This window comes from Engystomops pustulosus, chromosome 3 (assembly GCF_040894005.1).
Source record: "Engystomops pustulosus chromosome 3, aEngPut4.maternal, whole genome shotgun sequence".
NCBI classification, from domain to species: domain Eukaryota; kingdom Metazoa; phylum Chordata; class Amphibia; order Anura; family Leptodactylidae; genus Engystomops; species Engystomops pustulosus.
In genome coordinates, this window is record NC_092413.1 from 105,236,151 (window position 1) to 105,248,356 (window position 12,206).

General features: G+C 38.0%; 1 protein-coding gene across 2 annotated transcripts in view; it reads left to right on the plus strand.

Annotated features, from left to right (window-relative positions):
* The window catches only part of ROS1 (ROS proto-oncogene 1, receptor tyrosine kinase), a 123,646-nt gene that overhangs the window by 87,003 nt on the left and 24,437 nt on the right, over window positions 1–12,206 (plus strand). For both annotated transcript variants that reach the window (XM_072141714.1, XM_072141715.1), the window contains 11 exons: window positions 411–628; window positions 4,401–4,545; window positions 4,631–4,863; window positions 4,941–5,114; window positions 5,210–5,381; window positions 5,826–5,943; window positions 6,303–6,484; window positions 8,588–8,671; window positions 8,758–8,896; window positions 9,410–9,572; window positions 10,735–10,799. In XM_072141714.1, coding sequence (XP_071997815.1) covers window positions 411–628; window positions 4,401–4,545; window positions 4,631–4,863; window positions 4,941–5,114; window positions 5,210–5,381; window positions 5,826–5,943; window positions 6,303–6,484; window positions 8,588–8,671; window positions 8,758–8,896; window positions 9,410–9,572; window positions 10,735–10,799 — 1,693 coding nt within the window. The remainder of the gene's footprint in view (window positions 1–410; window positions 629–4,400; window positions 4,546–4,630; window positions 4,864–4,940; window positions 5,115–5,209; window positions 5,382–5,825; window positions 5,944–6,302; window positions 6,485–8,587; window positions 8,672–8,757; window positions 8,897–9,409; window positions 9,573–10,734; window positions 10,800–12,206) is intronic.

Genomic DNA, 12,206 nt, shown 5'->3' on the forward strand with positions numbered 1-12,206 from the left:
AAGATAATTCTCATTGTCTTCCTTTTTATGATTAAAAGTATTGTTAGAAAAGAAAAAAAATGAAATAAGTACACTATTAACTACAGTTTATCCCAGAATCAAGGATCATTTTGTAAAATCTGACATGGGGCGAGGGTTTCCACATAACCTGCTTGAATGGAGGAGCATGTTGGCATCCATTAAGTTTTATTGGAATATAGTTCTTGACTTGTGTTTAGTAGTGCCATAGAGTTGGATTGGGCAGCATTTCCATTCTTATAGGGTTGACAGTTATATGTTCTGTATTCATAATTTACAAACTGGAAAAATTTCCAGATATAGGCATCAAGCTGGTTCCTTTGGGATTTTTAATTTGAATAGTTACACATTTTTTGTATTTGTCATGGCAATAACTTTGTTTTTCCTTATAGACAAAGGATGTCTGAAATTGGTGCCACATATAGAAAAACCTACCATACTGAGCACAACAAATACAAGCATTACACTGAATTTGCCATCAGTTATAACAGAAGTAATATGTCCATTAATAAGAAGCTGTACTACAACATATAAAGTTAAACATAGAAAACTTCTAGATGAGGACCACATACTAGCACCTGATTCTGTAGATGCCCATAGCACAATATTGGTAAGATGTGTTAAGTTTTTTTTAGCTTCACCATGTTAATTACTTAGTTATGGCCATTTACTGTCATGCATTTGTCACAGTTAAAGGGGGTTCACTTTCAGCAAATAATTGATATTGTCATTTTCTCAAAGTAGTAAGAAAATGATGCAGAGGCAAATCATACTGGAGGGAATTTGTTACCTGTTTCTTAGGACACGACTGTAATGTTTCTGCCTAGTATTAGCTTATACGCTGTGATAGAATAATGTGGCGTACTGAAGTAATATATTTGGCACACGGCAGTGCTATAACTGTGGCAAAAAACATCACATGTGGGCTGCGGGTATATGGAGAGGACTCATGGGCTGAGCATAATGCATAATGCATATTGCAGCGAACACCCGTGATCTGCGTTAACACTTTGACGTCGCCAGGGAGTGACGATATGCTGCTATGACAGCCTCGGGTCTTCGTAAGAACTGAGGCTGTATAGTTTCTGATCTTTTGTAGAAATGTCCCAGTGGCACATTGTAATAGATGATCACAAAAATTCCTGTATATGGTAGGATCCATCCGACAACCTAGGGCTAAAACACCCTAGGGGTTTTGAAAATAGTTAAAAAATCTTTAATTAAAAAAGTTTAATTAAATTAAATAAATCCCTTAAAATTCTAATCACCCCCTTTTCCTAGAACTGATAAATAAATAAACAGTTAAAATCATAAACATGTTGGGTATCGCCAAGTCCCATAATGTCTGATCTATCAAAATATAATAACACTTATTACCTGTGTTTAATCCCTTATGGAAAATAGAGCCAAAGTCCAAAATGACATCTGGCAAAATTTCATAAAAAGTGATCCAAAAGCTGTACAGTCCTCAAAATGGTAGCAATGAAAACATCATCTCATCTTGCAAATAATGACATGTCACACAGCTCCATAAACCATAGTATGAAAAAGTTATTAGTGTCAAAAGATGGCAAAATGAAAATATTTTTTGTACAGAAGGTTTTAATAGTAAAACACATTAAAACCTATAAAAATTTACTATCCCGATGATCGCACCGACCCAAAAAATATAGGAGATGTGTCATTTGGGGCACACAGTGAAAGGGGTAAAAACCAAACCCACAAGAAAATGGCAGATTTTTCACCAATTTCACAGCATATGGAATTTTGTTACCGCTTTCCAGTACACAGCATGGAATATTAGAGGGCATCTACCACCAGGATGAAAGACTGTATGCAAATGAGCTATAGATGTTAATGGGGCCTGGAGCCCCTTAGGCTCATTTGCATACAGACCTTCATCCTGGTGGTAGAAGCCCTTCAAATACTGTCAATCACTATGAAGTGCTAATTGTTACACCAAAAACAAGCCCTCTGTACAAGCTATGTATGGAAAAATAAAAAAATGTATAGATTTTTGAAGGTGGAGAGTGAAAAATGGAAACGCAAAAACGAAAAAAGGGTCTGGTCGTTAAGGGATTAAAGTTACATGCAGTTAAAGACTTAGGGGCACAAACATTTTTTGTAGGATTTTTAACATGGTGCGTCTGACACATTTTTGTCGGACTTTGCATGTTAAATGTGGCACATGGTCCAACTGTGAACATACAAAAGGGCCGCGTGAGCCACATATGTGGTGTGTCCACGTCTTAAATACCTGTGCAAGCATAAAAGAACATGCAAAGTCCGGTCCTTAGTAAATGTGCCCCTTAAAGAACACCTGTCATCAGGTCTCTGTCACTATTTATGTCACCTCTATCTAACACTCCCCTCTCACTGCTCATGTCTGTGTATAATGTATAGTAAAGCATTGCTAGTGTATGTGCTGCATCTGCTGACATGCTGCATCCTCCTAATACACAGAGACACAGACATCAGCTACACAAGTACCTGACATGTTCTGCTATAACATGGCTGCCTGGAGCTGTTGTATCTTTCACATACACACACACATGCACACACAGGCTGCAGGGGGCGTGGCCACCAGCAAGCACATGGAGCAGCCATTACATGGAGCAGCTGTCAGTCAAGCACTGGGGGTGTGGCTGTACCTCCCACTCATGAATAAGCTGGACAGCTTGAATATGATAATGACTCATTGGACATTTCACAGGTCATTTGCATACAGCTTTAGGACCTCATTGCTTAGGGTTACAGGCATGTAGAGGGACAATGAAGGGATAGAGGCAATGCTCTCTAATGGCAGTTTATGAAAATATATTTAGTTTAGGGGGGTAATTTTGCATGACCGGTTCTCTTTAAAGTTGGTAATGAGAGCTTAAGATAAAGATCGATGTTCCACCTCTTTACTCCCTGTATCTCTGGTTTTGTAGCTCACAAATCCACAGGTCTGATGTGATCTGAAAGATGAGATACTTTTTGAATTATTTTGAAAACATATTTTGAGACAAATCTAGAGGCTGCAGGGGGTGCTAAGAAACAAGTTTTTGGTGTCATATTAAAGGTAAGGCTTATGATTTTGTGAGCCACAGAACTGGAGATAGAGGCAGTTTAATATTCAGGGATTCAATCTTTATCTTCAGTTTGCATTACCAACTTTACGGCTTTAACTGCCTGTAACTCTGGCAATCTCCCTTCAGCCTCAAAAACTGACTCAGTTCAGACAAAATACAGTACGATTCTTCTCTGCTCATTTTGTTATGACTTTTTCTAATAGGTAAATTGATAGGATTTCAAATAATTTAGGGCATTCTATGCAGGGCATTTCATATCCTACGGGAGTTTAATGGGGTACAATGTTGGCAGTGTTGCTTCATATGATGCCCCGGTGTCTAGTTATTAACTTGTTCATTTAGAAATAGCAGAAGCATTTTATAGAAAATATATGACAAATTTATACACTATATCAGATAGAATTTCTGCTTAGTAGGAGGAACAAAGAGCCTGTTGCTTTTTAATAATTTATAATTAAAAAAAATAGCTGGAACTATTACTTTAAAGAGGACCTTCACCACCTCACACATGTGGTGATTAACATACTATAATATAGATTCAGGGGAACTTTGAATTTTTTTCAGTATCTGACTGTCATAATTGTCTCTATTGTCAGAAGGGAGGTGCCATAGCAGGAGGAGGAAGAGTCTAGTGCTATGATCATCTCAGTGGGGTTATTTATCACTAGGCAAGCTTCTTGGGACAGTTCTATGTCCCACTGCCCTTCAGATTAATTAAAATGGCTTTGGCCCTTCAATAAATATTCTTATGGTATATTTTCTGTCTGGGAAAAAGTCCCCAAAAAGTCTCAAAATGCAAATAAAGTCTCAGCACATAGAGAAGCAGGGGACTGGAGTAACTATAAAAGTTTTCTGACACTTTTTACAAAAAGTCTCCAGTCATGAATCTGGCTTTGCATGGCGTTGCACTAGCAGTAGTTCTATGTTTAGACCAGATTAATGAAGAGGTGTATATAGACCTGTGAGACTTTTAAGCAGTAAAAAGTCTCAAAAATCCTCAATGTGACTAACTTGCAAAAAACCCCAGTAAAACCAATGATAAATAACCCACAATGTCTCAGTATTAGAGCATATCATAACACACACCTTCTTCTCTCCAGCACCTACTGTGCTAACAGTGGAGGGGCTTATAATGGTCAGATATTGGGAACCATATTTTTTAGCAACCATGGTTGACCCTGATTCTGTGTAGCAGCTGCTATTGCTATTTTATGTTATGTTAAGCTCCACATGTGTGAGGTGGTGACATTCCTCTTTAAGTAAAATTCTTTAAATATGTAAATAATCTGCGATGTCATCTATCTATAGGAATTTCAAGAACAGTTAGCAACCATCTCGGGTCTGCAACCCTTCTCCATTTATGAATTTGAAGTCAATGCAATAAACTATTACTCATTTCTGCTAGATCAACAACCATTAGCAGCCACAGTCACTGGAAGGACGGCTTATGGGGGTAATTTATTTTATGGTCTATTGTGTTTGTAACTGTCTCTTACAATGATGCTGCTACTGTTTACTATTTTTGGTTTACCTTTTAGTGCCTGAAGCAGCAGTTATTACGAATTTGACTATTTTGTCAGACTCTTTAGTCAATATCACTTGGGCAGAACCCTCCAAACCCAATGGACCCCTGGACATTATTCGATATCAGATTAAAACAACCAGTTTTCTTTTGAGTCCTAATTCTCCATGGACAAGAAGTGAATTTCCAAATGAGGCCCTATCATGGTCTCTAAATAATCTTCAATCAGGCACTGATTATGGGTTTAAGGTACAGTAACTGACCTTACATGTGTTTGACTATCTATTTGTCTGGCTATTTATCTCTTTGTCTATGATCCATTCTAGGTTCTTGCATTTCACCCAGAAGAGGACTGGTATTCTGAAAGCAGAGTAGTTTATGACAGAACATTTAATTCACCGGCTGCTCCACACAATATTGTTCCAGGTAATATAAGTTTAAAGCTTGAGTGGAAAGCTCCAGAGGTGTCTATACAAGAATTCTGGTTTCTTCTGAAAGAGGTAAATGCTCAAGTATAACTGTTCAGGGTTCCTAGTATGTTTCGTTATGTTAATATTCCAATGATTCTATTGTTTCCTAAATTTTTGCCACACAGTTAACAAGTCACAATGTGTATAAACCGACACATCAACACTGTGCAAATGGATCAGTCTGGACCTGCACCCTTATAGGAGTTGTTCCAAATACAGTCTACCAAGTACAGGCTATGGTTCTTTTTTTCACTGGAGTCCAGAGCATGTCTCATCCCTCAAACTTCACGACATTAGGTTTGTTATTTCCTGTTATAGGGTTCACCACCGGGAATAACCGTTTTTACATTTTGATAGATCTGGTATTTCAGGATGCGGTCAACATAATTATGATTTTACTTTTGTATCTTTCTAAGGAAAGAGTGGTGATTTGAACTTTTACTTTTTGTAATTTCATTAAATATTTTTAACTGTATTTTTAGACCACCTAGGGTACTTGAACCCTGGGTGTCTGATCACTCCCACCATATACTGCAATACTACTGTATTTCAGTACTGTATATGGCAATTTTGCAGTGCATCTGTGTACTCACAGACTGTTACAGATACTGCCTAAAGACAGGCCTGGGAGTTTGACATAAACTCGCGGCTGTCTTGGCAATTGATCATCGCAGCCTGATGAAGTCACGCGACGCATGCAGGGGTTTGGTATATATTAATGTTTGTTTTATTGTACTTTAGCTGGCGTTCCAAGCAAACCAGGAATTCCACAAAAAGTCCCTGGAGACGACAATACAATCCAGTGGAAAACTGCCATTGATAATGGTAGTAACCTCACATATAGTCTGTTAGAGTATAGGTAAGTAATGCACTACAACTTGCTGCTTTCTAAAAGCTGTAATATTTTTATTTTTCTTTCAATGTAGTTGGTTGAGGGCTTCTTTTTTACATGACAATATTTTACCAGTTAGGGTTACATAACATAAATTGAGTAACTTATAAATTATATAACATAAATTCAGTTTGCTGCATATTGCAGCAAACACTTACCAGTAACACCCATTGATCGCTGCCTGCAAAGCTGCTGGTGCATATAAGAACTAAAGGTTTCTAAAGAATAGCCTAAAGAATGGTCCAGGTACACATACGTACAATTTCTAGAAAATTCTCTACAATTTCTTTGTGTTAATGACTACCAATAAAACATTTAATATTCAGACAGATCACTGACATCAAAGAGTTGGCCCAATGGACACAGGCTTACAATGGTTCTTGCAGTGACATTTGTGTTTGGAAATCCAAAGCTTTGGATGGGATATTCCAATTCAGAGCAGTTGCAGCCAACATGATTGGTCTTGGAAATTACAGTGGCATTAGCGAAGATATTCTGCTATACACAGGTAAGTATAGGTTGATCTGTAGACCCTTACTGTTATGCATAAGTTCAGAATCAACAGTCATTTTAAACAACAGTGTGGACATGGAAAGGCTGACACAGCAAATACCAACTAAATCAATGAGATAGCCAACAACAAAATCAATCAGAGGAGTTATGGACATAAAACACAAAAAATTTAACTGTTTTTCAGGTAATGTGAGAAAAGTCAAATAATAAAGAAGTCTGTTTAACCAACCATAGGCAGCGCTAACATATTAAAAATCACCCATCAGATGTGAATAAATGTGAATGTTTGGCATAGGTTGTTTATAGCCTGGTATTTGGATAGCTTCAGGCTGTTCACTTCAACTTTCAGACATTATATAGCCCGAAATCCAGACTGTACTGGCTGTTCTTGTCATTTTAATTTTCATAAGTTGGCCTCCAAATGTATGCAGAGAAAATGAATATGGACATATTAGTATCTGACTTTATGTATCTGGCATATGGGACTCTTCTCTATTGAATGGACATTGACAACCATGTTCCTGCCATAAAATGTTGCAGTAAGGCTTTTTTTACTCATAGAATGTGTTAACAGTGCTGAATCTGTATCTAGATCATATTTATAGTTCTAGCAATCTAGCAATCATGTTTCCCCAGACTGTTGCATGCCTTGGGGCGTTGACTCTACATCCCAGTGTGCTGTGGGAGGTTCGTCCGTGCTGGGGATGTACCTCGCCGTTACGTTCCATAGCTGGCCCAAGTGGGGGGTAGAAAGAATGGGCCAATCAAGTGACCGCGCGGCAAGGTACACGCGGTACAGCCGGAGACACGCCGAGAAACAAGGCGGTGTGTTGTGCGCACAAATGAGCCATCAGTCCACATAACTATATACAGGTCACATACAGACCTTATTCATAAACAGCTGAAAAAGCTTTAAGGTGGCGGAACGGGTGGGGCAGCCAGCCCCGTACTCATATTTACTGGTGATACCCTTTCTTTATTTTATTGTTATGTCTTATTGTTGGTGATGGTATTGTTACGAGCTGGTTAGTCATCAACTGTAGGATTATTTAGGAATTGTTTGAATTACTGCACTTTAAAAATCATACCAGGGTATAGGCTCACCAGCCATAGAGAGAAGAGGGAAAGTTCAGAAGCAATTGCATTTTGACATTAAATGTTTTTGTATGTGGCGTATTAATTAAAATAAAGATGACAGTATTTTTTGTACATCATGGCATATTTTTATATTCAGGACAATCACAAATCACTCTGCATGTTGAATTTTTGGTAGTTTATTTATGTGTGGTCCCCTGTATAGTGTAGCTTCAGGCTGGAGAAACAAGGAGCTGCAACATCAGTACTCCAAGGCAGACTCTTGAAGGAAGTGTCCTACAGGCCATATATCTGAATTACATCCACAGACACATCCTCTTATCAGGAATCAGCAAAGACCTAAAACTTTCTATCCAAGTCCTTATCTAACCAAGACCTTTGTTATGGATTTAATTAAAAATTGCAAAACATTCTCTGAGTACAAACATACAGTATTCCTTCTAGGTAGATATAGACATATTCCACCAAATGCTTAGAGCAGGTCAAATACCTGCTATTTTTGCAGCAAGACACCGGTGGACATCGGCACCAGTAAATCGGCGTAAATTAGCTGTGAAGAAGACCTTCCTACCTTTTTCTCTCTGATATTGTCACGATTTGTCTTGATATGGTTAAAAGTTAGGCTATGAACAAAGGACAACATTCATATCGATCAATTCATGTGCTATGGAGAACAACTGTTAAGTGGAATCAAGTAGTGCCATATTTGCTTTTGCGAATGTGTCAAGAATGATAGGTAATAGAGAGCTGAAATTGCGGAATTACCTTTGTGCCAAATTGAGACAAGAAGTTTGACTATGCTTAACATAAAGAAGATTACAGAAATCTGACAGAAGTCCAGAAATTCAATCATGCATATATAAAGAGAGACAGAGAGAGAAAGATAGTAGGGGTATTTTAGCATGACTTTGCAATGCTAAAATATATTTGCCCCATTATGAATACATATATAATATATAAAAAATGGTGTATAAAATAGTTATTGAATGTATTCTTTTTTCAGAGGATAGTTCACCTGATAATGTCGGAATTATTGTTGGCTCTGTCTTAGGAATGCTACTTGTGCTGGTAGTGTTGACTGTTTTTGGTAAGTATGAGTGCATCAAACATTTCTGTATATTTGCAAGTGAAAATTATCTGGTGGAATTTTTATTTAAATGTTTTGGTTTGTAGTTATTTACAAGAGACTGAAACTTAAAAAACATAGCCAAAATAAGGAAACTATAGGCATCATAAAAGAAGATAAAGAGCTTGCTATGCTTCGTGGAGTGTCTAATGCTGTTGGCTTGGCTAATGCTTGCTATGCTGTAAGGTAAATACGTTTTTACTTCACATTGCAAATGTTTCTTCTATTTGTGTCAAAGGGATGAACATTAGGATGGGTCCTTCCTAATGAAAGTGATCCTTATTTGTCTATGTTTTAGTGGTAAACATTCTGGTAGTAGTTCATATAAACTCCAGAGTGAAAAGCAGATCAGGAGGGAAAGATGGAGTATGATATGAGCCAATGAAAGAGGGCAAAGAAGCATTTTACTCCGATATTTTTAAAAATATTGTTGTATTACCTTGAAATAGTTAGAGACCTTTTAAATAATAAATACACAATTCTTATAGTAGGAAACACAAAAGATAACATTTGATCATGTTTTTGAAATGTTGCCTTTGGTATAGTTATTATTCCTTCTGCATGTCTTTTTAGACCTAATGGTATTGCTGGAATTCTAATGTGACATAGTAGTTTAAGATTCATTAAGCTGCAACCAACTAATTCTTTATCATATAAATCACAGTGATCAACAGTTAAATGTAATAACATTTTTTTAAGTACTCTGCCAACCAAAAGTGAAATAGACAACCTACCAAACTTCCCCCGAGAGCATTTGGAACTCTGTGTATTTTTGGGAAGCGGTGCTTTTGGAGAAGTATATCAAGGAATTGCTGTGGATATCCTTGGTTCTGGAACTGGAAATTATAAAGTTGCTGTAAAGGTAAATTTTTTCAAAAGCTACAGAATGACTTCATAACTACATGGACTAGTAAACTGATTACATCTGTCATTCTGTGAACATTTTACAAGGTATTATTGTTTGATATTATAACTGTTGGTGAGTTATACCACAGAACTAAATTTGTAGAAAAATGTAACTACTGCAGATATCATTTTATTAATTGACCATAACATGAAAACCAATATCCGGTGAATTTAACATTCATAATCTCATTAAAATGGCACTTGTCAAGGAATGTAACATATTAGTGTCACAAATATAGAAAGGGATGCAGGTCCTAAGCTCACCCACAACCCATTCCCTAACTGATTTCCAAGGCTGTTCTAATCACAGAGGACAACTTGAAGGCAATCCCTACTCTGACTAAGTGCTTAGAAAAGATGACAACAGAGGTACAAACAACAGAGGACAGACAGACAAGCAAAGTCAGACAAATTGGGTTGAATCCAAGATAGTGGCAAGGTACAGATTCAAGAGGCAATAGATAAGTCAAAAATGTAGCATATGTCAGAACACACAGTAAGAAACAGCAAAGCATAACTAGAGGACAAGAAGTGCCAAAAAACTGGTGTGCATGCCCTGATAAATTTCCTCCATGGGAGACAGATAGAGAGTTCTTGGTATGTATTGGCTAGTACCTAACAATGGATGTTTCATATTTCCCATATGACATTTTATACTGTAGCTGCACCTTAAACTTTATTACTATACACATCACATTCATGAAAATATAGTTAATATTTTGCCAAATAAGCTTGATGGGGCAGAAAAAGTTTACTCCACAGTAACATAGTAAAATCAAGATATACACTGTGAGGGACTTGTTTAGGGTTGTGATCAGCTTATCTTAATTACCTTCATTTAAAGGGCATAACAACATAACAAAGAATTCAAGGAGTGGACCTGACAACTATATTTTCCAGATCTCAATTTGTTTCAGTATCTATGTTGTGAGCTAACAAGATAGTCTTTGGCAGTGGACACATGATTCAGGCCAGAACATTTGGTAGCAGATTCTGCAGCATCTTTCTGGACACTTGGCCTGGTCCTAAGCCTTAAGGTTGAAAGCCGTGTCATAATCAGCAGTAAGCAGTAATAATTTTGTTTAATTTGGATGTATTCAAATATTTATGTTGAACAGACTCTGAAGAGTGATGCAACAGATCAAGAAAAAGTGGAATTTCTGAAGGAAGCTCATTTAATGAGGTATATTGTACTTTGAATTATGATCACACCAATACATGCTAAAAATAGACCACAACATATTATGAATAAATACGTTGGGTACAGTGCTCTTGTAATGCTATGCTCAGACACTGTAGGTGCATGTGTTGTAATAGGAACGGAAAACTTTTGCATGTCTAATATATAAAGCTGGATGTAGGTGTGTGTGTATGTCGCTAAAGGAATCTACTGTTGCGTTAATAATCACCAAATTATACACAGTTGTTGCCTGTGTCTCAGGGAAAGTCTTGGACCCAGCTTTGAGCCAAAATTTTTACCCCACGCTTTAGAAAATCCACTTATTACACACCATACACAGGAGCCATTGTCTGTTGCTGCTGCTGTGGCAGTTGGAAGCTTAACCGTGATTGGTTGCTGTTCTGCCACAGGTCAATGGTTACTATAGGCCAGTGAACCTTTTGGAGGCAGAGTGCCCAAACTACAAGCAAAATTCACTTATTTACCAAGAAGTGCCAACATGGCTTTTTAAGCAGTAACTTATTGCTACCTGTTCTTCCACATCTTTCAATTGTATTGGCTCCCTGAGGCCACCAATACAGCTGAAAGAAGGAGGGCAAATTCAGACTCATTACAGATTCTCTTCAGAGTGTCTCTGTAGAGGAAGAATGGTGGGTCCAGCAGGAAGACCTTGCCGTTGCCGTTCTGTCAACACCTTCTCACTTTTCCTGCAGTTCCAAACACCCAATAAAGTGTCACTTTAAAATAGCGCTGAGAGCAGCATCTCTTAAGTTCCCTGGGACTGCAGGAAGTTTTGGTGGATTTGGTTCTATTTGGTGAACTCTGTCCTGGGGGTCCATGGTCTGAGTGCCCACAGAAATGGCTCGGAGTGCCACTTCTGGCACCCATGCCATAGGTTCGCCACCACTGCCATAGACAATAAGTAGAAGACAAATTATGTGCAAGGTAAGATGGATAGAGGCAGAGATGGGGGAGATTTATCAGAAATGTAAAATCTGAGGAAAAACTGTTCCAGTTGCCCAAGGTAACCAATCAGAGATCGACTGTAATTTTATAAACTGCTGTGGGGAAATGAATCTTGAGCTCTGATTGGTTACTTTGGGCAATTATAAAAGTTCTGCTCTCAGACACCTCCCCATAGACAAAGTGACAGTCAGAGATAGAAATGGTCAGAGACAATAAGAGACAGAGACTATCAGAGACACTCAGAGAGGGACAGAGAGACCATCAGGGAGAGTGAGTGAGTGACAGGCAGGAAGTGTGAGTGAGAGACAGGCAAGGAAAGTGAGTGAGTAACACAGAGACAGGCAGGGTGAGTGAGTGAGTGATCGAGAGACATGCATGGAGAATGAAAGAGTGACAGAGAGATAGGCAGGCATAGTTAATGAGAGACAGGCAGGGAGAGTGAGT